This window comes from Narcine bancroftii, chromosome 7 (genome assembly GCF_036971445.1).
Source record: "Narcine bancroftii isolate sNarBan1 chromosome 7, sNarBan1.hap1, whole genome shotgun sequence".
Lineage (NCBI taxonomy): Eukaryota > Metazoa > Chordata > Chondrichthyes > Torpediniformes > Narcinidae > Narcine > Narcine bancroftii.
In genome coordinates this window covers 3109549-3136816 of record NC_091475.1, presented here as the reverse complement: position 1 = coordinate 3136816, position 27268 = coordinate 3109549, and the positions used below count along the sequence as shown (strand labels likewise).

At 40.5% G+C, this 27268-nt stretch overlaps 1 protein-coding gene across 8 annotated transcripts in view; it reads left to right on the top strand.

Moving 5' to 3' along the window:
- The window catches only part of pou2f1b (POU class 2 homeobox 1b), a 188712-nt gene that overhangs the window by 103528 nt on the left and 57916 nt on the right, over window positions 1–27268 (top strand). For 6 of the 8 annotated variants that reach the window (XM_069888491.1, XM_069888489.1, XM_069888487.1 and 3 more), the window contains 5 exons: window positions 3324–3449; window positions 11678–11854; window positions 13430–13568; window positions 19596–19690; window positions 20872–21048. In XM_069888491.1, coding sequence (XP_069744592.1) covers window positions 3324–3449; window positions 11678–11854; window positions 13430–13568; window positions 19596–19690; window positions 20872–21048 — 714 coding nt within the window. The remainder of the gene's footprint in view (window positions 1–3323; window positions 3450–11677; window positions 11855–13429; window positions 13569–19595; window positions 19691–20871; window positions 21049–27268) is intronic. The other 2 variants (XM_069888494.1, XM_069888493.1) reach the window with 1 other exon arrangement.

Here is a 27268-nt window from a genome sequence, read left to right as displayed (position 1 = left end):
TTTAAAATGTGCTTTATAATCAATTTTTTTTGGAAACCTTCCACAGGGAACTCCCCATTTCAATTTAGGGACTGTGTCCCCTTCATTGAATTGAGCAATCATATTTTCCAATGATTAGCTTGATTCAGCACCGTGCTCCTCCCTTTCCATCTCTTGAGTTCAGCCTGCAATTCTTTTTTCGACTCTTGCTTCTAAGAATCATAGAATTAGTACAAAAATAGGCCCTTTTAGCCCACCTCATCATTGGTTCCTCTCTATGCTAATCCCATTTACCTTTATTGGGCTGCATCCTTCTATGTGTTTTGTATGCAGGTGGAAACACTGTAAGCGTATCTACGTCTATCTCTGGAAACGCAAACCAGATATTCACATCTCTCTGTATGAGAAATGTAATCCTTTATATTTTTCTTCTCTTACCTTGAATCCAGGATATTCCTGCAGCTCATTTAAGGTAGCTGTTCTGTTAACCTTTCGCACCTCTTTGCTATCTTTGCCCACTTTATGCTGGGCAAGAAAGTGTTAAATCTTGGTCTGCTGAGAGTTCTCGAAGAATTAAGGCTGCAGTTGTTTCACTTGGCCAGCAGATGGAAGCAGCTATATAAATAAAGCTTTCAATTAAAAAAATTTTGGCCCTACGAGTCCAATTTAAACCCAATTAACCTACACCCCCAGTACTTTTTGAATTGTGGGAGAACGGATTCGAACTCCGATCTCGATCAATGATGGTGTAAAGACATTGTATTAACTGCTACGCCAACCATGCTGCCCAAAAATGAGCTTGTCTTGGATTTGAACCTGGGACCTCTTGTACCCTAAGAGAGAATCATACCCTTAGACCAATGAGCCTTTCAAATTGTAGCAATGATGTAATTTTTGCAGTCCTTACCAACAAATTTATACACCAAGCATGTACTTGTAAATTGAACTCATTTATGAATTCTCTTTTAATGCGTGTTCTCGATTGACCTCAAATTTTTATGTATAATTATGACATTGTGAAGGCTTGGTTGCCGAGGAGGGAGGGAAAGTGGATGTAAAAAAGAGACATGGGATGTAAAAGGTGAAAGATTTTTTTATCATCAATTAAAACTAAAGCATGAAAATTGCTTCTTGAATTTAAATTCTCGCTCACTTCTCAATTTTAGATTTATAATCGATTATTGTTTTACTGGTTTGTGAAATAAACAAATTATTACTTTTATTTCTTTCCCAGCTATGCAGTTTAGTTCTACATAACTGTATACAATAGCGACATTGGCATCGGTAAACAGAAAGCTGAGTTTTTTTAAAGTTAAAAATAACTTATTCTGGTGCGTTCAGCTCCTTAATACTTTGCATAATTTAGTGTTTCTGTTGAAGAGATTATTTGCAAACTTTTTGAAGGAATTACAAGAATTTTTATTTCACTCTTAAGATAAGTATGGATTATTTTTACTTGTGGCCAGCATCCATCAAGCTACCACACTGTATTTCCCTAAATCTTATTTTAGTATTCCTACTTGCTGCTAAATTTAAGTTGCTTACCGAATTTATGGGATTATGCGACCTTTCTACCTCTGATGCAATTTATTTACATCAATTAAATCAATACTGCTAAATTGTGGCAATTTTGTGATGTTTTTGTCATGTCCATGTTTTTCAATTGAGCCGTAAACCATCAAACTGGCAGGATATGAATCCAGGTTTTACAAGTTAAGGTATATGCTAGAGAAACATCTCATTAGGCAGCACTCACGGAAAGAGAAACTCTCATGGTTTCAGGAATGAAAACCTTTATGGAGGAAGACACTGAAAATTTTCCAGAAATAATACAGGATAAGGAATGTTCATAAATTTATAAAGTATTTTGTGGTAGGACTGTTGAGCTTGTATAAAATCCTTTATAAAGTGCAAGTTTACCTAATATCTGTCAGTAAAAAATATTGCCTCATTTTATCAAATAAAATTATAAATACCATATTTTTACAAACATTGCAATTTTCCATAAAAGGTAAATACTGGAAAATTTTCTTGTAGATTTGTGTACAGATTATATATTCTAAAATGATCTTGTTATAAACAAATGAAATCTCAACCCTGTCTGAATTCCTCTGAAGCTGAAAGATAATTTGTCATTTAACCATACACTAGACCCTTTATCACAAATTTGAGATGGACAGAATGGAACTCAACTGGATTTGTACTCATTACCAAATCTGACTTGACCACAAGTTTATTTGCTTGAAACGACAAATGAATTTCTTTTGGCTTTTGCTTCCTCTACTTTTACAGCTCACTGTCTTTATCCATGCACAAAAAAAGTTTGCTTCTCTTTATGTTTAAAAATATAGCAAATAAGACCCATCCCTTTCACCTTTTCTAATTGTCTCCTCAATCCATGTCAATCTTTTCCACATTTTTATGTTTAAGTCTCTGCAATTGAGCTCTCAAGCCTGCTCTTGCACTGGAAAAACTTTGATCAAACTTAAACATTGCTTTCTGTTTGACTATTTAAGTTGGTCACTGTTCTTCAGGGACATTTTTGGAACTTTTCAATTATCCTTATCACCTTTCAAAACCCATCTCTCATTTGGTTCTCATTGTATATCTAATAATAGGTAGAACATAGCCATCATTCATACATTGCAGTTTTTTATTTGGGATTTCCCCAGATTTATCCTAATAGGTAATCTGATTTCTATAACTAACTATTTGGGAAAGTAATTCATAGGTTTTGGCCCCTGGCACAAAGCTTCAATCCAACTCCCATTCCCTATGTTCTCCACACTTCTTTGACCCTTCTGTTTATTGCAAATCGTGTACATTTGACATTTCTAATCCTCAGGATTTTTAAAACAATTTTGTAATCCATTCCAAACTTGACTAATATAAATGTAAGTTTGCTTGTGGTAGCCCATTTTTGTTGCTCATCATCTCTCATCTATCTGTAATCGGGTTCTGTCCTAGCCTGCTTGTCATCAGCTCTGTTCTTACTGTCCAACATTCAATCCTCTGTTCTCCCTGCTGTTTATTTTTAGTCCCTTCCAAAAACAACAACTTGGGAGAGATTTTAGTGAGTTTAAAAATATTTCTGCCTTTGGCTGTGGATCCCCTTTTGAATACTCGGGCATTAGCTTTTACCTTCCAATCACAAGGACCTCTATTATTGAGGGCTTTTAAGTTGTTTATGGTTTGATCAAACATGGCAAGACTATTTGGCCATTGATTTGTAGAACTGGAAATGTATTTGTTCATTCAGACCATGAACTGATCCATTCAGGATTTGCTTTTTCAAAAAGTGTCAATAAAAAATTAACTAACTAGTTCATTTTGGTATCTTTAAGGTAAAAAGGGAAGAATCGGGGGATTCTTCGTCCCAGCAGACAACAGCTCAGCCTTCACTGCAACCGTCTTTACAGACCACCTTACCACAGACACAGCTTATGCTTGCTGGAGGGCAGATCACTGGGGTATGTTGAGGCTATTTCCAACTGAAATTGAATCAAAAAGCCCATACTTAGTTTAATTTCTAAGGCTTATTGCAGCAATTTTTATGCCCCATCGAGTATTTTCACCAGCCAAACGTGTTCAAGTGTTAGCTTGCTACTCATTTTGTTAAATTGCAAAATTCACGATTTTCAAGTGTGACTGAACTAGTTAGGCTCACATTGGATGAAATCTTCACAGTCCGGGCCTTCGTCTGCGATAGCTGTTCCCACCCTTGTTCTGCTGATATGCTCTAATTTTGTATGTTCTTAATTGAATTTTTACAAAAATTTAATTTGGGAATACAGCACGGTAACAGGTCCTTTCGGCTCATGAGCCCATGGCACCCAAATACATCTAATTCATCTACAACCTCCATATGTTTTTGAATGGTGGGAAGAAACTGGAGCACCCGAAGCAAACTCACGCAGACACAGAGTAAAGCTAAAAACTCCTTACAGACAGCACGGGATTTGAACCCCATTCCCAGTCGCTGGTGCTGGAACAGCCTAACTGTAGCTAATCGCTACGCTAACTGTATCGTCCTCATTTTACTCCAATCTCTGAGAATGCCAGGCCTTTACAAACCCTAACTGAGCTAATTAGACATAGAAGTGCATGGAATTGCTTGCTCTTAAAGTTTTTTTTGCGAAACATTTACTTTACTTTTGCCACTGTGAGGTAGATGTAGGGACGATTTTACCTCTATACTGGAGGATACGTTAATGATACTCTTGATTCTCTGAGTTTGAAATAAGTTCTACTTAGTTTAGTTTTCTCCTGAAAGTTTTTTATGTGGATTTCATGACTAATGTTTCTCAGATATAAGTATTTCACTGTTTGAGCCAAACCTGTATCTTATTTCCATAGTAATGGCTGGATCTTCTGCTCACTGTTAATGCCTTTGATACATGTCAGTTGTTTCAAAGTCTTTTTTTACCTCAGTGGAACCAAATGGCCACAGTCTTGCTGTAGTTTTATTCATTACACCTCTGACACCCCAGCAAAGCTAGAAATTCCCCACTGAGAATAATGAAACTGAGATACTATTAATTTGGAACTCTGTTCCTTATCTCAGAAAGCGTTGGTTTACTATGTCTGTACATAATAGATTTAATTGACACTGGCTGCCTCTTGCAACAACTCCCAATTCACGATTCTGTGATCAATCAATTCTGGAGAATACTCTTCCATTAAATTGTTTAATTCTCTTAGCATTTTGAGATAACTTTGCAGACCACTAACTATCCTTGTGTCATGGCCTTTTGAAACTGAAAATCACTTCAGTCTTCTGTTGTGGGATGGTTGTTTTTAACCCTTTTCTCTTTTCACAGTAACCTTCTGTTCATGTAAAATTTTCCATTATGTTATCCAGAGCTTTAGGATATAACAAAAAGTCCAAGATGAAACATGCAGCACAGAACCAGGCACTTACCACCCACTTCTATAAGCTGATCATGATGCCCATCCAGACTCATTTCATTTGGCCTCATTTGATGCAGAACCATCTACTTTGTTCCTATACAAAAACCTGCTAAATGCCTTTTAAAATATAACATCTGCTATCATTACCTCCTTTGGCAGCACATTCCAAATATCCATCTCCATCTGTGTTTTAAAAAGTTATCCTTCAGACATGATTTAAATTTCTCACCTCTCACCTTAAACCTCTGGCATCTGGCTCTGGACTTCTTTGCCCTGGGAAAATATACTGTATGTTGATTTTCTATCCTATCTTTTCCCTCATAATGTTTTAAACCTCATTCCTCAGCCTCCTCTGTTCTGATGAGAATAACTTGGTCCATCCAATCTGCCCTTGTAACTTCCTTTCTCCATTCTGATTAATCTCTTCTGCATTCTTCATTGCGACCATCTCCTCCTAATATTGTGGCATTCAGAACAGTGCACAATGCAATATTTTAATCTCCAATATTTTATCAAAGGGCATATCAAGATATTGCAATTGTTGCACTCAATACCTTAGCCCATGAAGGCAAGCATACTAAATACTGTTTTTACTCACCAGTCTAGCTTTGACTTCCTCAAGGTCATTATCTGGTGTAAATTTGGAAAAAATACCCTCTATCTTCTCTTACCAGACAATTTTGAATCCAGTTCATGCACAGCCTTGGATTCTTTGTGCTTAAACCTTTTGGTCTAGCCTTACTATATGTGACATTGCAGAAGGTCCACAGAGACAACATCTATTATCCTGCCTTCATCAATCATCTTAATTAATTTCTCAAAAAAATTAATCATATTTCTGAGTGAACTCCCCTGCACGTAACTATGCTAAATTTTCTGAATAACTTCCTGCCTTTCCAACTGAATATAAATAGTGGGTTAGATAATACAAAGATAGAGTTATGCATAGTGTAGAGGGGTATCAAAGAATACAACAGGATGTAGATCATCTAGAGATATGGGCAGAGAAATAGTATTTGGAATCTAATTGAACAAGTGTGAGTTGTTTTACTTTGGGAGGTGAAATGTTAGAGAAATGTATACAGTTAATAGTAGGGCTTTGAAAAATATTGATGTGCAGAAGGATTTATTAGTCTAGGTCCAAAACTCATTGAAAATCACTGGACAAGTAGGTATAGTGGTAAGGGAGCATGTGAAATGTTTGGTTTCATTGGGAGGGGCATTAAGTGTAAAAATAAGGTCATGTTGCAGCTACTTAGATCTTTGGTTAGGCTGAACTTGGAATACTGTGGGCAATTCTGATTGCCCCATTACAGGAAAGATATGAAGAGTATGGAAAGGATTCAGAAGAGTGCCTGGCTTAGAAGGTGTGAGTTAAATGGGGAAAGAGTGGACAAACTTGGGTTATTTTCTTTTGAGTGTAGGAATCTGAGGGAGACCTGATGTAGGTGAATAAAATAATATAGGACATTGGGTGGTCAGTCAGAATTCCTCCCCCCACCCCCAACACGCACAGGGACACAGTGTCATACAGATGTGTTTAAGGTGAAGGCAAGGAATTTTAAAGGTGATTTTTTTTTAATTAATTCAACGTACAGCACTTTAACAGGCCAATTCAGCCCTATGAGTGAGTCTGTGCCACCCAAATTACACTCCATTAACCTACACCCCGGTACATTTTTGAAGGGTGGGAGGAAACCAGAGCACCTGGGGAAAACTCAGGCAGACGTGGAGAAGTGTACAAACTCCTTACAGACTGCGCAGGATTCGGACCCAGATCCGGTTCTAATCACTAGTGCTGTAAAGGCAATGTGCAGGCAAATATTTTACACAGGAAGCAGTATGTTGCTGGAACTGGTTGCCAGGAGTAATGGTGGAAGTAGATAGCAGTATTTAAGAAGCTTCTTGATAGACCTAGATTGGAACCTGGAAAGAGGGCAAGCTAAGGCCTGTTCCTGTGCTGTATTGTTCAAGGTTCTATGTATCCTTCAATCTTCTCCAAAAACTTTCCAACTGCTGATTTAAGACTCATCAGGCTATAATTTCCAATGTTTAAGGGAAACATCAAGCTGTTCTTTTTTTAAAATTGAATAATAGTTTGTTTATCATCACTGAAAAAAAAACCCTATCTCACATCAGTATAAAGAAAGTACAATATAGTAGAACACCATGCTGTAAATAATGAGAACAGCTGATTGATCAAGTTATTCTTTTTAAAAGCTTAAACACTATAGATGGTGGAAGTCTGAAATAAATCAAGGAAATGCTGAAAATACTCAGCAGGACTGGCAGTGCCTTATCTATCTCCTCTGTCTTCCTTGCATCTTTGTAATCCACTCCCATTGTTTATGATGTTTTAAATGATGTTACCCCTGCTCTGTTTACTCTCATCTTCCCCTTGTACTATTTTCCCATCATCACACTGCTTAATCTGTCTTGTTATTTTTATGATTTGGCATTTCTGTTTGTCTTAACTGATCCCTATATTGGCCATTTTATTATTGCCTTTTCAACGAACTTTATAACCATCATTTCTTCAGCTTTTTGTCAAGGCTTTTAAAGAAGAAAAATATGCAGTTGCTCTGATTGCAGCTTACACAAAAATGCTGGAGAAACTCATGTCGTACTTTATATAGCAAAGATAAGTCTTTCATCAAGGTATGAGCAAAAAGCAGACAGGCTCCTGAATAAACTGGTGGGGGGAAGGGCAGGGGGAGGAGCATAGGGCCACAGGCCAGAAGTCATAGGTGGATTAGGGTGGCAGGGCACAAGAAAAAAGATGAGGTGATAGGGGGAGGGGATAGCTCTGAAAGGAGAGGGAAAGGGATGGAAAGCTGGAGGAAAGGAGACAGAGAGGAAGACAGGGGAGTGGCCTAATGGAAGCCAGTGAACTTGATGTTAATACCATCCGTTTGGAGAGTGTCCAGACATAATATTAGGTAGTGATCTTCCTATTTACATGTGGCCTTGGTTTGGCATTGTATGAGGCCATGGGCAAATATATTGCCATGGGAGTGGGCAGTGGAATTGAAAGGTTGGCCACTTGGAGATCCACGCCATTGTTGGGACAGAGCGAAAGTGCTCATTGAAACGATCTCTCAGTCTGCATCTAGTCTTCGATGTAGAGGTCCACAACAGAAACACTAGATGCAGTAGATGACCCCCACAGATTTACAGTAAAGTGTTGTGGGCCCCGAATGGTAGGTGAGGGAAGAGGTGTAGGTGCAAGTGCATCCCTTCCTGCAGTCCAAGCACAGGTATCAATGGGGTGATTATTGGAAAGGGATGATGTGCCTGGTGGTGGGATCATGTTGTAGGTGAAGCAAATTGCGGGAAATAATATGTTGGATAAAGGGGGTGGTGGGGTGGTATGTGAGGACAAAGGGAATCCTGTCCTTGTTGCATCTTGGGACAGAGGGGGCCAGGTTAGATGTGAGAGAAATGAAGATGTGGGTAAGGGCTGAGTTGATAGGGTCGAGGGGAAGCAACATTTTTGTTTGAAGGAGACCATCTTGGATGATCTGGAATGGAAGACCTCATCCTGGGAGCAGATGTGGCAGAGATGGAGGAATTTAGAGAAAGGAATGGAAGCTATACAGAGGATAGGGTGTGAAGAGATGTAGTAAAAGTAATTGTGGGTTTGGAGATAATGTCTGTAGAAAGTTTGTCTCGATGGATAGAGAGTGGGAAAGGGGAGTGTGTTGCCAGAGGTGGACCAAGTGAATTTGAGGTTGGGGTGAAAGTTGGCTGCAAAGTGGATAAAGTTGATGAGCTCATCGTGGGTGCATGAGGCAGACCAATGTGGTAGTCAGTGTATTAAGGAGCCCTGCCTTTGTTGGCTTATTGGCATGGATTGCTCCACATAGGTAACAAAAAGGCAGGCAAAGCAGGGGCCCATACACATGCCATTTCACTGGCTTTACACAAAACCCTAGAACACTTGGACAGTAAAACTGCATTAATCATGATGCATTTAACACCATCATCTCCTCAAAATTGATCAGCAAATTCTAAGACCTGGGCCTCAATACCCCACTGTGTAATTGGATCATAGATTTCTCACCTCCAGATCACAAACAGTGAGGATTGATAGAAATATCTACTCCACAGTCTCCATCAGTTCCAGAGTGCCTCAAGACTGTGTTCTTAACTCCCTGTTCTACTCATTTTACACCTATGACTGTGTGGCTTGGTACAACAATAACACCATCTACAAATTTGCCAACAATTCAACGGTAGTGGGTTGTATAAATAAAGGCATGAGTCAGCACACAAGAGGGAGATTGAAAATTTGGCTGAATGATTGTATTGTGAAAGGTCGTGGCAGACACATGAGCACTGCCCACTAGCTAGTTGGGTGACCCACCACTTGCCAACAAGGTTTGGCCCCATACCTTGCTGTTGGCCATCTTAAACTCCTTTGTACTTGACCTTGGGCCATTGGCCTTTGTAATCGCCTTAATCTTGCTGCCACAAAGCCATTGGCTCCTGTAAATTACCTATGGCCTGCTTGTACTTTGCCTTGGGCCATTGGCTGTTGTATTTGGATTATCCTTCCTAGCACAGAGCCATTCCCCCCTTCCCCCCCCCCCCCCCTGAAACTGGGCTGGTCCCCTCAGCCCTCCAGCACTATAAAGGTACCACATGTTCTCAGTTCTCTCTCTTTTGCCATCTCTGGAGAACCATCCAGCTTCACTCCAGGCTGAGAACCGTGGAATGGCACTGGAGAAACTGTTGGTGAACTGTGAACTGAATAGGGTTGGGAGCGTTGATTATTGTCCCTAATAGCATAGAGCCGTGCCTGCACAGTCGAGGGGTGGTGGGCATCGTATTGACTTTTCCCTTGGTTGTGATGTGTGTGTGTGTACTTTGTTCCCACGTGATTTTCCCACGCTTGCTATAAATTATGCATGTATGTGTTTTATTGCTGCTTCTACTTTCCCATGTTCGTTATAAATTGTATGTGTTTCATTGCCGATCTGACTTTTCCCACGCTCGCTATAAATTGTGCACATATGGGTGTTGCCCCATTACCATTTTCCCATGTTTGCCTCCTGTAAATAAAATCCTTTACAACAAAAATGGTGTGTCCAGAGTCCTTGACTTTGAGACCTACCAATCTGTTTCCTCACTTACAACAATGGTTCACCAACAACAACCTTTCACTGAATGTCATCAAAATTAAGGAGCTGATTGTTGTCATCGGGTAGAAAAAACCAGAGCTATACAATCCAGTGATCATTGGGGAATCCGAGGTAGAGAGGATGAGCAAGTTTAAGTTCTTGTGAGTCGCTATCTTGGAGGATCTTTCCTGGACCCAACAATTCAATGGCATTGTGAAGAAAGCACATCAGCACCTTTGTTTCATCAAGAGTTTGTGGAGGTTTGGTATGACACCAGAAACCCTGGCAAATTTCTACAGGTGTGCGGTGGAAAGTGTGCTAACCGGCTGCAGCACATTCTGATATGGGACACCAATACCCCTGAGCGTAAAGCTCTCCAAAAGGTAGTGGACACAGCCCAGGACATCACAGGTAAAACCCTATCCACTATTGAGAACATCTTCAGGGAATGCTGCTGTCAGAGAGCAGAAACAGTCATCAAGGATTCAAACCACCCAGCACACACTCTGTTCTCCTTGCTGCTATCAGGAAAGAGGTATAGATGCCACAAGACTTGCACCACCAGGTTCAGGAATAGCTGCTCCCCCTCCACCATCAGACTCCTCAACAACAAACTCGATGAAGGACTCATTTAAGGACTCTTGCTTGTGCACTTTATTGATTTTTTTAATTCTCTCTGTATTGTACAGTTTGTTCACATTTCTTTATTTGTTTATGTGTGAACATACTCTAGATGAGTAAACATAGATGATGGACAGCTCAGAAAATTTCCTTTGTATGTTCAAATCATTTGTGGAGCTCTATGAGTTTTGATTAGAACAGAGACACTTTACAATGTATGGTGATTGAGATGACCTTCCTGCAGTTTCGAAATGTTCAATGATAAAAGTGAGAACTATCTGATTGTGCAGGAAAGAGGATTATTTTGTGAAGCTTAGCTTTACAGTGGAGCAATTGAAGAATTGACTGTCAGTGAAATGGAAGGTCAACAAATTGGCTTAAGGTGGCACATGTTGAACTTCCCAGTAGTTCACAACTTAGAAGAGTTGTGTCATGTAGCTGCTGGAGTATTTGCAAGAGGAGCTTTGAATATCTGTCTTAATTTGATATTTAGTACAGTACAACTTCGATTATCCGAAATGGCCAGGACCGGGCTGTGTCAGATAAATGATATTTTCGGAGAACTTTTTTTAAAAACAGCTCAGTTGCAACAGCAGATCACTCGTAGCAGCATTTAAACACCAACAAGCAACAAGGGAAGGCTTTTTAAGCATTAAAATAATATTTAATTCTCACCCCAAAAAAATGCTGCCGATCATCGACACCTCTTCACTAAGGCCCGCTCATGCAGGGAGCCTGAGGTCTGAGCCGCCACTGGGAGCCCGAGCTCCCCTGTCAGCTCAACTCCAAACAAATATGGATAAATGAGGATTTCTGATTTGTTTCGCATATCCTCATTTATCCAAAATTTTTAAAGAAATTTCTGATAACAGGATTTTGGAGAATCTGATTTTGGATAATCGAAGTTGTACTGTATTTCAATGAGCAGTCAAGAAACTTGCGCTGCTCCTCTGTTGCTTTGAAAGTGAAAGTAACTCCTGTTGATGAAAATGCACTCCATTTTAATTCTAAATTGTGAATGCTTTTCTTTTCTCCCCCTACAGTTAACATTGACAACAGCGCAGCAGCAGTTGTTAATCCAGCAAGCGCAAGCTCAGCTATTGGCTGCTGCAGTCCAACACTCGGCAAATCAACAGCACTCTGCCACAGGAGCTACTATCTCTGCCACAGCAGCAACTCCTATGGCACAAATACCCATCACTCAACCAATCCAAATACAAGTATGTAAGGATGTGTTTTATGGGCTGGAAAATCTTCCTTTGGGAGAAGTTGATTTGGAACAAGTGGCGACCAAATTAACACTTCATCTCGTGCTGTTGTTCTAGTTATGAAAACTTTAAAACTTGTGGAGTTAAAATTAGATTTTCTTTTTGTGATGCGGTCAAATTAGTTAAAACTTGTAAAAATAACAGACTTGCATTTAAGATTTAATTCTCTCTGTATTGTACAGTTTGAGATTATTTAAGATTATTTACTTGACACTTCAAAAATGATTTATATACTTGAAGAGCTTAAGAGCTCATTCATATTTTCTCACCCATGATATGAAGGGGACCTATTAGTGATTATAAAGAAGTAAATAAAGAATTCAGTTGGTATTCTGTAGTGTATTTTAAAAAATAATATTGGACTGCAAAGGTTACATTTAATTTCATCTGGATTTCTTGAAGCCATTTTCCATGATGCTTAGAAAAAGATTCATCTTAAATCATTTAGCTCGTAATTGGCTTCTCTATTTGTAAATAAACTCCTATTACATGAATAATAGATTTCTTCAAAAAAGCAATGTAACAGGCAGGATGAAAGGATTGGTGTAAATGCTTGCCTTGCCAGCAATATTCAAATCCTGTGAATGAATAAACAAAAAGGACGACATCATTTGATTTAAAAATGGTGAGTTCATCGACTCACTCTTGAGTACATTTTATCCACAGAAACAAATGGAATGTCTGAAACTATTTATACTTTCTAAATGCCTGGCTTGAGAGCAGTTATTTTAGATTTAAAGGTTCATCCAGAATAAGAGATGAGTTTCTAATATTTCACAGTAAAATTAAATGTGGTCTAATTTTATTTTTTTTTTGTATGTAAATTTCTTTAACTCCCAGCTAGCATAGCTCTAATTTTAAGGTTATGTTTTGACTGATCTAGATGATCCTACATGAAGCAAGAGTGTTTTTGTACCTATTCTGTTTTAATAAATACCTTTCTGTTTAACTATCTATTAAAAATGTAATATCCTGATATCTTGTCAGATGGACAAAAAAGAGTGATTATGCCTTAAGGCTAAAAAAAAGGTTTTTTTTTAAATTTTGGTGGCAATAACCATGAAAAGAAATGATTTGGCTAGTTCAAACTGTTCCCTGTACCAGCAACCTTTTGTTTACCCGGTTTGGGTTTAATATGAATTGTGAGGTTTTATTCTTCCCTGAAGAAGAAGACTGCTGTTCACGATTAATTAAAAGCTTCCCCTCCAAAGAAATTTTTTTTTCTTTAAATAGTTTTAATTTTAGATTTTCTGGTACTAATGCAATTGTCATTGGGCTTTCTTATAAGAATTGCTTCATTCTTCAGTGAATATGAACCCACTGTCCTCGATAATCATTTTGGGAAAACTAACTGTACATGGGGGGGAAGTTTCCACACAAATTGATTTTAGATTTTGATTTAAGTGTCACAAATCAAAATGCATCTTTGGCACCAGGATTTTTGATGGTTTTATGATTCTGCATCTCCTTTAGCGAGGTCATTTGTCCTTGAGCTTCTCTTAAAATACTGCGTTTATTCCCTTGTAGGATCTACAGCAGTTGCAACAATTACAGCAACAGAACTTGAATCTGCAGCAGTTTGTTCTGGTGCAGCCGGGTCACCCCATCACCACCAACCTGCAACCAACGCAGTTCATCATCTCACAAACTCCACAGGGACAGCAAGGTGAAAGACATTTTTAAACATAGAATGACATAACATCTTGGGAAAATTGGAGTATTGTGAACATTGAGAATATAGTATCAGGTTCAGAGTACAAGATTAGTTATGAGGTTACTTGATTCTTCAATCTCTGAAAATTTTACCACAAGCTTGGATCGTTTCCTGGTGAAATATCTTAAGGATTTCTTCTACATTGCTAGTAATTTGAGACTATTTAGTAGCTTTGATATTGACCAAGATTGATAAACTTCTAAAGTTCCCTTGATCACATGGGATTTTTCTCTTCAAACAATTATTTTAAAAAAATTATACTTGGAGATCCAGCATGGTAACAGGCCCTTCCGGCCCATGAGCTCATGCTGCAAAATTATCCCAATTAACCTACATCCCCCATAGGTTTTGTAGCATGGGGAATGTACAAACTCCTTACAGACAGCTTGTGTTTTTTCAGACTGATTATATACAGCAAGAATTCTATATTATGAAATATTTCTTAAATGAGGTAACAGAAGCACAAGTAAATCTAGAATTAGCTATGCGCTAGGCATTTTAGGCCACTTTTTCAAAGGAAGATTTTCAGATTTAAATGTTTGTCAAAAAAATTATTTTAAAAAGCCCTAATAGGTATACAAGATGCTCATTTAATTGCTACAATTTGTTTCCTTGTAAACGAGATAGACAACAGACTCGCCAAGGCAAATAGCGCCTTTGGAAGACTACACAAAAGAGTCTGGAAAAACAACCAACTGAAAAACCTCACAAAGATAAGCGTATACAGAGCCGTTGTCATACCCACACTCCTGTTCGGCTCCGAATCATGGGTCCTCTACTGGCATCACCTACGGCTCCTAGAACGCTTCCACCAGCGTTGTCTCCGCTCCATCCTCAACATTCATTGGAGTGACTTCATCCCTAACATCGAAGTACTCGAGATGGCAGAGGCTGACAGCATCGAGTCCACGCTGCTGAAGATCCAGCTGCGCTGGGTGGGTCACGTCTCCAGAATGGAGGACCATCGCCTTCCCAAGATCGTGTTATATGGCGAGCTCTCCACTGGCCACCGTGACAGAGGTGCACCAAAGAAAAGGTATAAGGACTGCCTAAAGAAATCTCTTGGTGCCTGCCACATTGACCACCGCCAGTGGGCTGATCTCGCCTCAAACCGTGCATCTTGGCGCCTCACAGTTTGGCGGGCAGCAACCTCCTTTGAAGAAGACCGCAGAGCCCACCTCACTGACAAAAGGCAAAGGAGGAAAAACCCAACACCCAACCCCAACCCACCAATTTTCCCCTGCAACCGCTGTAACCGTGTCTGCCTGTCCCGCATCGGACTTGTCAGCCACAAATGAGCCTGCAGCTGACGTGGACATTTACCCCCTCCATAGATCTTCGTCCGCGAAGCCAAGCCAAAGAAAGAAATGAGAAATAGTTTGTTAGCCTATTGACAACTAAAATATCTTATTTACATTTCCTATTTACATTAGAAAACTTTTGAATGTTGTGAACAAACAATAAGGCACAAAAAGTAGTGTCCGCACTTTAAGCGAAAGCACCTACGAGGGCTTTAGTTAGTCTTTGGTGTTTCTGTGGTTCTCATGATTTATATCAGATCTTATCTGGCCAAGTGTGGGGATAGTCTAGCTTCTGGGAGCATTTGAGAAATGCTAATATCACATGGAAGGGATGTAAGAGCTTGCCATGCACAATAGGTTTCAGTCCATCTATGTTAAACTTGCCACAACTCTGTATTTATGCAAGAGATTCCATATCATCTGCATAGAACATTAGAGTACAGAACAGGCCCTTTGGCCCACGAAGTTGTGCCAAGCTACTCAATAATCTAAACCTTTCCTACCTCTCATCCATAACCCTCTATTGCATCCGTGTGCCTATCTAAAGAGTCTTTTAAATGTCCCAATTGTACCAGCATCCACCTCGACCCCTGGCATTGCATTCTAGTCACCCACTACTCTTTTTTAAAAAAAAACACACAAATGTCTCCCCTGAACTTTTCCTCCCCTCACCTTCTGTAGATGTCCTCTGGTATTTGCCACTGCCATCCTGGGAAAAAGTTGCTGGCTATCCACCCTCTCTGTGCTTCTCATAGTCTTGTAGACCTCTATTAAGTCACCTCAAAGACAGAAGTGAGAAAATGCTTCCTGCCTCTCTAATAAAGAAGAGGCCAAAATGGTATCACTGGATGCAGATGATGACTTCTACAGATTTACAAGTGAAGCATTACTTCACTTGGAAGGACTGTTTGGGGCCTCCAAATGGAGGTAGGATGTGTGGGTGCAAGTGTAAGATTTTCTGCAGTTACAGAGGTAGGTACCAAGTGAGAAGGGATCATTTTGTTGAGCACCTTTGCTCTGCCTGCTGCAGTGGCCAGTCATTTCAATTCTGCACTCTAACGCTTAATATACTGTTTGGGCACTCTCCAACTGGATGGAATTAACCTTGACTCCAACTTTTGTTAGACCCCTCCCGTCTCTCTCTTGTTTCCCTATCCTTTTGCCTCCTTTCCTCTGCATCCCCACCCCTTCCTTCTGCATTCAGAGTACCACCGCCTCTTGCTTCTCAGATTTTTTTTCTCTTCTGCCCTTCCACTCCACCAATGAGCTGTTGGCCTGTGCCCCTCCCCCTGCTCCTTCTTCCCTCCTTCCTCTACAGGTTTATTCAGACACCTGCCTGCTTTTTGCTTGCACCTTGACGAAGGGCTCAGGCCTGAAATGTTGGATGTATATCTTTGGTTCCTATGCACCCTGTGTGAATTGCTGAGTTTCTCCAGCACCTTTGGGCATTGCTTTAAATTCAGTTCAGTTGAAGTCATGCAAAACAGCTCAACCACTCATATGACTTGACTTTGCAGAATATTAGACATCAGATGATAAGACGAAGTACCAGACACTGAAGTTCCCTGTAGAGCAGTGGTTCTCAACCTTTTTCTTTCCACTCACATACCACTTTAAGTAATCCCTATGCCATCGGTGCTCTGTGATTAGTAAGGGATTGCTTAAGGTGAGTAGGAATGGAAGGTTGAGAATCACTGCTCTAGACCCAATTGTTACTGAAATATTTTGCTTGAGAAAAATTCTCATTGGCTCATTTCCTTTGGTGTTATGAAACCGTGCACATAACAAGTCAATTAGATACGAATAAAACAGTGGTTTTCAAACTTTTTCTTTCCACCCACATAAACCACCTTAAGCAATCCCTTACTAATCACAACGTACCTATGGCATAGAGAATACTTAAAAGTGGTACGTGAGTGGAAAGAAAAAAGGTTGAGAATCATTGCTCTAGAGCAAGTCTACCATCAGTCCACACACTGCTGATGAGAGCACAGACCCAGTGGGCAGGTCATGAAATCCGTATGATGGATGAGCGCATATCCAAGCAGCTCCTTTTTGGGGAACTATCTGCTGGGAAGCGCTGGCACAAAACTGCTCTACCTGGTGTGGCCTTATGCACACGGGCTGCCAAGCTGACGAAGCAAGGCGCAGTGCTGAAGCATCACATAAACACAAGCTGCACAAGTCCAGAGCCATTAGCCCAACAACTGCAGGGCCTACACGTGTCTGCCCATTGTGGGTCAGGACATTTCCGTGCCTGAATTGGATTGACCAGTTCTCTTCAGACACACTGCGTCCAATCTTAAAGTGGCTAATTGTGTCCAGGTCTTCATCGACAACGATGGACAATTGACGGTGTGTCCAGCTGAGTTTCTCCAGCACTATTGTGCATTTCTTTAAATTTAGTTCAGGTTAATGGTTAGCAGAGGATATTTTCACTTCATTGGAGTTGTACCATGAAGGAGTTTAGGACGATTAGATATTAAAAGATAAATAGGTGCAAATATGACATTCTTCCTCACCAAGGTCAGGGTGAAATGTAAAAAAAAGTCATATGTACTATGAAAAGTGATCATCTAAAATTGAAGGACAATTGCAATTTTATTCGATTTCTATCTAAACATGCTGATAATTGATTTCATTAGATGATAGTTAAAGCAGAAATTGTTGAAAGCCCTAATCATGAGAGAGGAACATTTTAAACAGTAAATAAATCACCATATTTAATATGGAAGGCATTCACTTTGCTTGTTCCTTTGGGTGATGATAAATTGGTATTTCTAGCAATTTGTTATCTTGTTTCAGATCTAATACATTCAGGGTTTTTCACCAATCTTTCAATTGGTCAAAGATGCAAGGATTTTCAAGATTGAATGGGTTTGCCATTTTAGTTGATCACATGATCAATTTAATGAAAGCTTAATGACTGCATGAGTTTTTCAAGCTTTGTTGGGACCAAGGTAAACTGCCTCAGGATCTTCGTGATGCCACCATCATCACCCTGTACAAAAACAAAGGCGAGAAATCAGACTGCTCAAACTACAGGGGAATCACGTTGCTCTCCATTGCAGGCAAAATCTTCGCTAGGATTCTACTAAATAGAATAATACCTAGTGTCGCTGAGAATATTCTCCCAGAATCACAGTGCGGCTTTCGCGCTAACAGAGGAACCACTGACATGGTCTTTGCCCTCAGACAGCTCCAAGAAAAGTGTAGAGAACAAAACAAAGGACTCTACATCACCTTTGTTGACCTCACCAAAGCCTTCGACACCGTGAGCAGGAAAGGGCTTTGGCAAATACTAGAGCGCATCGGATGTCCCCCAAAGTTCCTCAACATGATTATCCAACTGCACGAAAACCAACAAGGTCGGGTCAGATACAGCAATGAGCTCTCTGAACCCTTCTCCATTAACAATGGCGTGAAGCAAGGCTGTGTTCTCGCACCAACCCTCTTTTCAATCTTCTTCAGCATGATGCTGAACCAAGCCATGAAAGACCCCAACAATGAAGACGCTGTTTACATCCGGTACCGCACGGATGGCAGTCTCTTCAATCTGAGGCGCCTGCAAGCTCACACCAAGACACAAGAGAAACTTGTCCGTGAACTACTCTTTGCAGATGATGCCGCTTTAGTTGCCCATTCAGAGCCAGCTCTTCAGCGCTTGACGTCCTGCTTTGCGGAAACTGCCAAAATGTTTGGCCTGGAAGTCAGCCTGAAGAAAACTGAGGTCCTCCATCAGCCAGCTCCCCACCATGACTACCAGCCCCCCCACATCTCCATCGGGCACACAAAACTCAAAACGGTCAACCAGTTTACCTATCTCGGCTGCACCATTTCATCAGATGCAAGGATCGACAATGAGATAGACAACAGACTCGCCAAGGCAAATAGCGCCTTTGGAAGACTACACAAAAGAGTCTGGAAAAACAACCAACTGAAAAACCTCACAAAGATAAGCGTATACAGAGCCGTTGTCATACCCACACTCCTGTTCGGCTCCGAATCATGGGTCCTCTACCGGCACCACCTACGGCTCCTAGAACGCTTCCACCAGCGTTGTCTCCGCTCCATCCTCAACATCCATTGGAGCGCTCACACCCCTAACGTCGAGGTACTCGAGATGGCAGAGGTCGACAGCATCGAGTCCACGCTGCTGAAGATCCAGCTGCGCTGGATGGGTCACGTCTCCAGAATGGAGGACCATCGCCTTCCCAAGATCGTATTATATGGCGAGCTCTCCACTGGCCACCGTGACAGAGGTGCACCAAAGAAAAGGTACAAGGACTGCCTAAAGAAATCTCTTGGTGCCTGCCACATTGACCACCGCCAGTGGGCTGATAACGCCTCAAACCGTGCATCTTGGCGCCTCACAGTTTGGCGGGCAGCAGCCTCCTTTGAAGAAGACCGCAGAGCCCACCTCACTGACAAAAGGCAAAGGAGGAAAAACCCAACACCCAACCCCAACCAACCAATTTTCCCTTGCAACCGCTGCAATCGTGTCTGCCTGTCCCGCATCGGACTGGTCAGCCACAAACGAGCCTGCAGCTGACGTGGACTTTTTACCCCCTCCATAAATCTTCGTCCGCGAAGCCAAGCCAAAGAAGAAAGAAGAAGAAGAAGAAAGAAAGAAAGAATGACTATTTAAAAAAATTGAATACTTTTGTTTTCATGTTAGGTCTCGTACAAGCCCAGAACCTTCTACAACAACTACCTCAGCAAAGCCAAGCCAACCTCCTGCAGTCTCAGCCAAGCATCACCTTCAGCACGCAGGTCAGTTTTTATGGAACTCGAACTTGGGACGAAAATTTTCCTAGTAATTTCACAAATGTTAAACCGCTTTTATAAAAGCAAAAGCAGGGACCTTTTGAAAATGCGGTGTAAGATTCTATTTTGGTAAGGTTGTAAGATCTTTTGTTCAAAATGTTACACTTTAATTTAAAATGAAGATATTAATCCATTTAAGTCATAGTATTACACAAGGTTTGTTTAATCTTTGTTTTCAAATTTGCATTTTAAAATTTTATCAGGTAGCAATTTTTTGGCCTTCACTTGATCAGTCTTTTTGTGTAATGGAGAAGAGCAAATGGTAAAAGGAATAACTGATGTTTGGTAAGGTTAGGATTTCATTCAACAGGTTCAGTGTTTCTTTTGAAGAAATATCAACCATAAATTTCCCATCTTAGTGAGCATTCCCTTTTGCTTGAGACTAGTTATTTTTATGAGAAGTGGGTATCTGGTCTTCATTTTAATTATCTTTCCTCATCTAAGAGGTTATCTTAATCAGCCATTCTCCCTTGGGGGCCACAGCGCTTTTAAGGTGTCCACACATTGAAATTATATAAATAATTCTTTGTAGTCGGTAGGAGAGAAGTATGGAAGAAACCAACTAAACTTAACTGCTTCTCAGGGGCCCATAAACTTTGAGAAGGGTCCTGAGGGACCCCCAAAAAAATGGTTGAGAATGGCTGCTGTAGTTGACTTCAAAGTTGCTTTGAAAATTCTATCTTAAAGAACAAAATGAAAAACGATAATTTGTGTAGCATCTCTGGTATTGAACTTTGTTGCAATTTGAAAGCTGTATTATGGCTCCATTTGTTCAGACAGGGTTGGAATAGGAGTTCCCGCATTTTCTGGTTTTTTTTAGATTTCCAACTTCTGCATATGTTCAGAAACCTTGTTTAAATGATCCCCTGCTCCTTGCCTTTTTTCACAAAATCTTGCAGTTAGGGCAGTCGGTAAACAGAATCATCTTGCTCTATTTTCTGTCGAAATAATTTGACCTAAATATTTGAAATTGTAAGTGAAGTTAATCCATATAACTGTTGTTTAAGGTTATAATTGTATTGGAGTGCAGGCCAATCTGAAATGTAAATTTATTTCTTCCCCTTAAGCTGATGAATCATACTTTTAAAACTTTCAGTTATTGGAAATTAAAATATGATTCTTTTCAGCCAGCAACACCGACACGCACAACAATAGCAACGGCTCCTATCCAGTCGGTTCAGCAGAGCCAGTCGACACCAAAGCGCGTAGATACTCCTAACATAGAGGAACCAAGTGACCTTGAGGAACTTGAACAGTTTGCCAAGACGTTTAAACAGAGGCGTATTAAACTTGGGTTCACTCAGGTAGGAAAATAATTTTTCTGTGTATGTGGTTCGATGTAACAGGTTGCTTAACGAAGCACTGGAAGACAGAATTGTCTGAAAACTTGAATTTAACTTAAATCATTGAATGCAACAAAAATATTTTCTGATAAATTACACCAAAATCAACTTCTAGTCATAGTGATTTGGTTGTGTAGAGGCCAAAAATTATACGTAGGAGCTCTCGTCCCTAAGATCTAATCTATATCGCAGGAATAAACTTGTAGATGGAAGAACTTCCAGGATTTTCTTTCAAACTTTCATACAAGCTGACATCAACAGGGAAATAATTAATTGGAGAAATAATGAGTTTTATATGACTGACATTCTTTCCCTTACTTAACTTTCCCTTCTTTTCTCCCTATCTCTATGTTCTTTTTTGACGAAACAGCCTGGTCGAAGGCTCTTCCTGTCCATGAAACCCATGCTACCCATTATACCCAATTAACCTACCAATCTCATAAATTGGGAGGGTGGGAGGAAGCTGGAGCACCCGGAGAAAACCCTTGGAGGTCATGGGGAGAACATTCAAATTCCATATAGAAAGTGCTGGATTCCAAGTTGCATTGTTCACACTTTCAAGGTGTTGCACTAACTGTTAGGCCAATCCTGCCACCTCGTACGCTAATCACGTGAATATATATTTCCTGCTGAGCAGTTTGCAGCTGATTACAACAGATATTACTATATTTAGGTATACCTCACATTGTTTTTATTCCATTCTTCAAAAGTGTACAGAATTTGAGGTGATAGCTATTTCATTTAGATCATGGTTCTACCTTTATCCCATTTTCCTATTAAAATATCAGATTCCTTCATTTTATTATCTAAAAATACATAATCTCAGCCTGAAATGCATACATTGATTCAACATCCACAATCCTTTGAGATGAAATATTAAAAATCTACAAACCTTAAAGAAGAAATTTCTCCCTGTTTCCATCCTGGAAAATGGTGACTTATTTTGAGGCTATGCCTGTTGATTTACAGTGCTATCCTGAGGAAACAGCTCTTGTGTTTCAAAGAGAACACCTCTCATTCTTGTAAGCTTAATGTGTTTGGCCAGACATTGTCAAAGGCAACCTTTTATCCTAAGAAATGATCCAGTAAATTTGTGTCGCAACAGCAAATAAATCAGAAATCCACAGAACATCGTGTGTCTCTAAAAAGACTTGTATGTTTACATGTTTTATGCGGCGTACAGTTTATTTTTTGTACTATCAGTTAGTGGTAATTCTGTGATGCCAGCAGGATAAAGGAATCTCGGTTGTATGTGATGTCATGTACAAATATGTATTCTGACAATAAATCTGAAACAATTGCAACTTTTTCCTATCTGTTGTAATCCAACCCTTTTAAAATAAAAGCCAGCCTACCATTTGGCTTTCCATTTGCTTGCTTTATCCATATAGTTTTTGCCTACCATCAGCCAGCATTTCAAGTTTTCACAACATTGTTGAACATACTCACTAACTTGTCACATAGAACGTTTACCCTAAAGTAGCTGGGTTACAATAGAAATGTTCCTTCCAATTCTGTCACCAACTTGAGGAAGAATGTAAAAGTCCTAGCAAATGGATAGAAAGGTTTCACCTGAAGAGTTATAGGGACAAAGGATTTGGCTATAAGATTTGTCAGGAGCAAAGAAGGTAGAGGGGAAGTTTTGTGAACATGTACTAAATCATGCTTGGTTTGTATGGGTAGCTGGAGGGAAGCTCCTCCCATCAGTAGAGGTTCAATATTTAAATTTTTGAACATAAAGTCTGGCAGAGGTGTTTAAGGTGAAGAATTTCAAATTTATTGTCAGAGTACATACATAACATCACATACAACTCTGAGATCCTTTTTCTGCTGGCAAGGCAAAATTACCACTTATTGAGAATGCAAAAAAAACTGTACACAGCGTATACATGTAAACAAATAAATAAATGTAAACAAACTGACTGTGCAATATGGAGAGAATTTTAAAATTCAATAAAATGCACAAGAGTCCTTAAATGAGTCCCTGATTGAGTTTGTTGTTGTGGAATCTGATGGTGGAGGGTAGCAGCTGTTCCTGAATCTGGTGGTGCGAGTCTTGTAGCAGCAGCAAGAACAGAGCGAGTGCTGGGTGACGTGGATCCTTGATGATTGTTGCTGCTCTCTGACAGCAATGTTCCTTGTAGATGTTCTCAGCAGTAGGGATAGTTTTGCCTGTGATGTCCTGCGCTGTGTCCACTACCTTTTTTCAGGGCTTTACACTCAGGTGTATTGGTGTCCCCATATCAGACCATGATGCAGCTGGTCAGCACATTTTCCACCGCACATCTGTACAAATTTGCTGAGTTACTGGTATCATACCAAACCTCCACAAACTCCTGAGGAAGTAGAGGCGCTGACGTGCTTTCTTCATGGTGTCATTTGTGTGTTGGGTCCAGGAAAGGTCCCAAGAACTTAAATTTGCTCACACTCTCCAAGCCTGATCCTCCAGTGATCTCTGGATTGTATACCTCTGGGGTTCTCTTCCTGAAGTCAACAATCAATTCTTTAGTTTTGGTGACATTGAGTGCAAAGTTGTTGGTGCACTATTCAGCCAAGTTTTCAATCTCCCTCCTATATGCTGACTCATCACTTTTCTTTATACTACTTTCTGCAATGGTATTGTCAGCAAATTTGTAGATGGTGTTATTGTTGTAGCGAGCCACACAGTCATAGGTGTAAAGTGAGTAGAGCAGGGGGTATGAATGTGTCCCTGTGGTGCTCTGGAACTGATGGAGATTGTGGAGGAGATGTTCTTGATTGTGGTCTGAAGGTGAGGAAATCCATGATCCAATGACACAGTAGGCATTGATTTCCAGTTCTTGGAGTTTGCTGATCAGTTTTGAGGGGATGGTGTTAAATGCTGAACTGTAATCAATAAAGAGCATCTTGAATAATGCTGTTCAGGTGTTCCAGGGCTTTGTGTAGAGCAAGTGAGACGGCATCTGCTGTAGACCTGTTGCTGCGATAGGTGAACTGGAACGTACTATTGTCAGTGCTCAGACAGGAGCTGATAGGCTTCAACGCCATCCTTTTAAAACGCTTCATCACTGTTGATGTAAGTGCTACTGATTAATGCAGGTTACTACACTCTATGATTGACGCGTTTGAAACAGATGAGTACCACACCTTGCTGGATTGAGATATTGAAGATATCTGTGAATACTGTTACGAGCCCAAAGGACCCCATACCCAGCAGCAATAGACATTCACCAAGACAAGTAGTTTTTAAAACAAAAGTTATTTTTAATCAACTTTAAACATGAAAATAGAATCAAACTTTAACTTAACTCTATACTTAACTAACCCAAATTAACCCCCTTCTAATTCTAAGTACACGAGTATGTAATGTGTGTGTAAATTTAAGAAAAGTTCTTTGGTTCACAGTTCAATCTCACTTCTCCTTCTTCCAAATTCTCTGGTTGCAGACAATTCTTATACTGTGCACAGATTTAACATGTATAAAGTTCACCAGACTTTGGTGCTTGAAAGGTAGATGTTTACCACTCAGGAAGGTTCTTGAAGGGTTTGCAGAGAGAGATTTGTTGTTCCAGGATTTCCACATTAGTCACCTCAATGTCTCGCTGATGAAACTTGCCCTATCAGGGTTTTCCAGATGGTAACTTCTTTCTTCAAGCTACCACAGAGTTCCATTCCTCTTATTCCAAGATAAACATCAGACCGATAGCACTTCCAGCCATCCACTGCTTTTGGAACTTGTCATCAGTTTCAACCAGCTATTCCTGGCTTGCACTGTTCAGCTGCTTGAACACTAGCTGACTGAAAGAGCTTCTCATATCTCTCTCTCTCTCTCTCTCTCTCTCTTTCCAACTGAGACTACCAGAAAGCCCCACGTGACTCACTTCCAAAACCCCCACCTTCTTCAGCAAACAACAGGAGTTCTTTCTTCTGCTCAAGCTGTTGTTAGATAAACAAAACCCAGGAGTGACCTTCCTGTAAGCATCCTGCAGAAAGGTACTTGTAACTATCCGGGCTCCAGTTCATAACAATGGCCATTCATTTTATGACGTCATTTTATAACACCTACTTGTGAATGTGCATAACATTCTCCAGAGATCTTCAATATTTCTTCAATCTTTCAAATAAGATCTGCTTTAAAATGTGTGTATGTATGTAACCTACTCTAAGTCTTACCAAATTCTTCCCAAATATTACCAAATTCTTCCAAAATTATAAATCCGTTACAATACATTAGCAAGTTGGTCAGCACAGATTTTTAACACTCTGCCAGGTACTTCTTTCAGGAGGGATGCTTTCCTTGGATCACTGTCCTGAAGGCAGTACGCTCGTCATTTTGGACAGGATGGGATCATCAAGGGATGTGGGGGTGCAGACGGGTGGTTCTTCGCTGTTACTGTTGTCATATTGGGCGTAGAAGGATTTAGTTCCTCTGAGACTAAAGCTTTGCCGTCTGCTACTTCACCAGATTTGGTTTTGTAGCACATTATGGCATTTAGGCCCTGCCACACTGTCGGATGTCCCTTGTTGTTTCCATTTTCATCCAGAATCTCCACTTCGCCCGGGAGATCGTTTTCTGCAGGTCATACCTGCTCCTTTGATATTGATCATGATCTTTGGGTTTAAATGCCTGTGATTTGGCTCTCAGCGTGGTCTGAATTTCATTGTTCATCCACAGCTTCTGGTTGGTGAAAACCTTGAACGATTTGGTGGGGACACTCTCATGCACAGCTGTTATAGACTGTAACAGCCCTGTTGTAATCATTCAGGTCCTCAGCTGAATTCTTAACACCTCCCAGTCCGCTGACACAAGAAAGTCCTGTAACCGTTCTTCTAGCTGTCCCGATCTCCAGACCCTCCCCCTCTTTTTAGGTTCTGTCTGTATGAAGGCAGAAGGAGCACGGTCAGGTGATCCAACTTGCCAAAATGCAATCTCAGGAAGAACGGTAGGCCTTCCTTATCTTGGTACAGCTTGTTACATGCTGTTGGTAGTTGGGCATGGTCTTTTTGATGCAGGCCTGATTAAAGTCACTGACTGAGATTTGTAGGGTATCGGGCTGGGTCATCTCTTGTTTACTGATCATATCATGTAGCTCAGCACGTGTCTGTTTGTAACTGATCTTGGGAGGGATATAAACTCCGATGAGAATCACTGATGAGAACTCTCGGGGTAGATAGAAGAGTCTACATTAATTGAGATTTGCTCTAAGGCAGTAAACCATGAGGTTAACATCACCCCAATCTCCGTGCAGCTCCCATTATTAACGATAAAGCACACACCTCCCCTCTCCCTTTTCCAGAATCCAAGTTCAGATTCAGCCTATGAATGGTGAAACCATCTGGTCGGATAGCGGTGTCCAGTGTGTTCTCTGTTAGCCAGGTCTCAGTGCAGCAAGCAACTACTGAGATTTGTCTTACCTGCTTCTGATAAAGCAGCCTTGCCGCCAGGTCATCAATTTTATTCTCCAGTGACTGGACATTTGCCAGTAATGTGGACGGAAGGGGAGTCCTCAGTCCCCTGCGCTTCAATTTTGTTTGGATCCTGGCCATGTTTCCAATGTCGACCTTGGTGGTGTCCTGTCCCTTTAAGGCCTCTGCATTTCAGTCGGCCTATTCCTGACTCAGCTGTTACCTGTGAGATTTGAAGATCGTTAACTGTTCAGCAACTGGTTGGCCATGAAAAAGATGGATGCAGTTGATTGTAATGAAAGCAGCTGAGAAGGTGAGTATTTTAAAGGAATGTTTAACAGGGGTTCTGCAGCCCACAGGAGCTCACTGAAGCAGTTAGTGGTTTAATTGAGATTGGGAGAATTATTTTCACCCAGAGGGTGGTTGCAATCTGGAATACACTGCCTGAGAAGGTGGTAAAAGCAGATATTCTTACAAACCACATTTAAATAAAAACATCTGGTGAGCACTTGAATTGGCAAAGCAGAGCAGACGAAGGACTAATTGGTAAATGGGATTAATGTAGGTATGTATTTGATGAATGAAAGTGGTGGGCTGAAGGGCCTGTTTATGCTGTATGACTGAGTATATGAGGAATAGCTGTGAGTATGGTAGGAAATGTGTCTTCATTCGGGGATTGGATAGGCACTTGAGAAGAGAACATATAGGTAAGGTGGGGGGGGGGGGGGAAGACATTGAGGAATGAAACAGGTAGCATTGCTCTACTTGAAGCTGGCTTAGATTCAGTAGGCCAAAT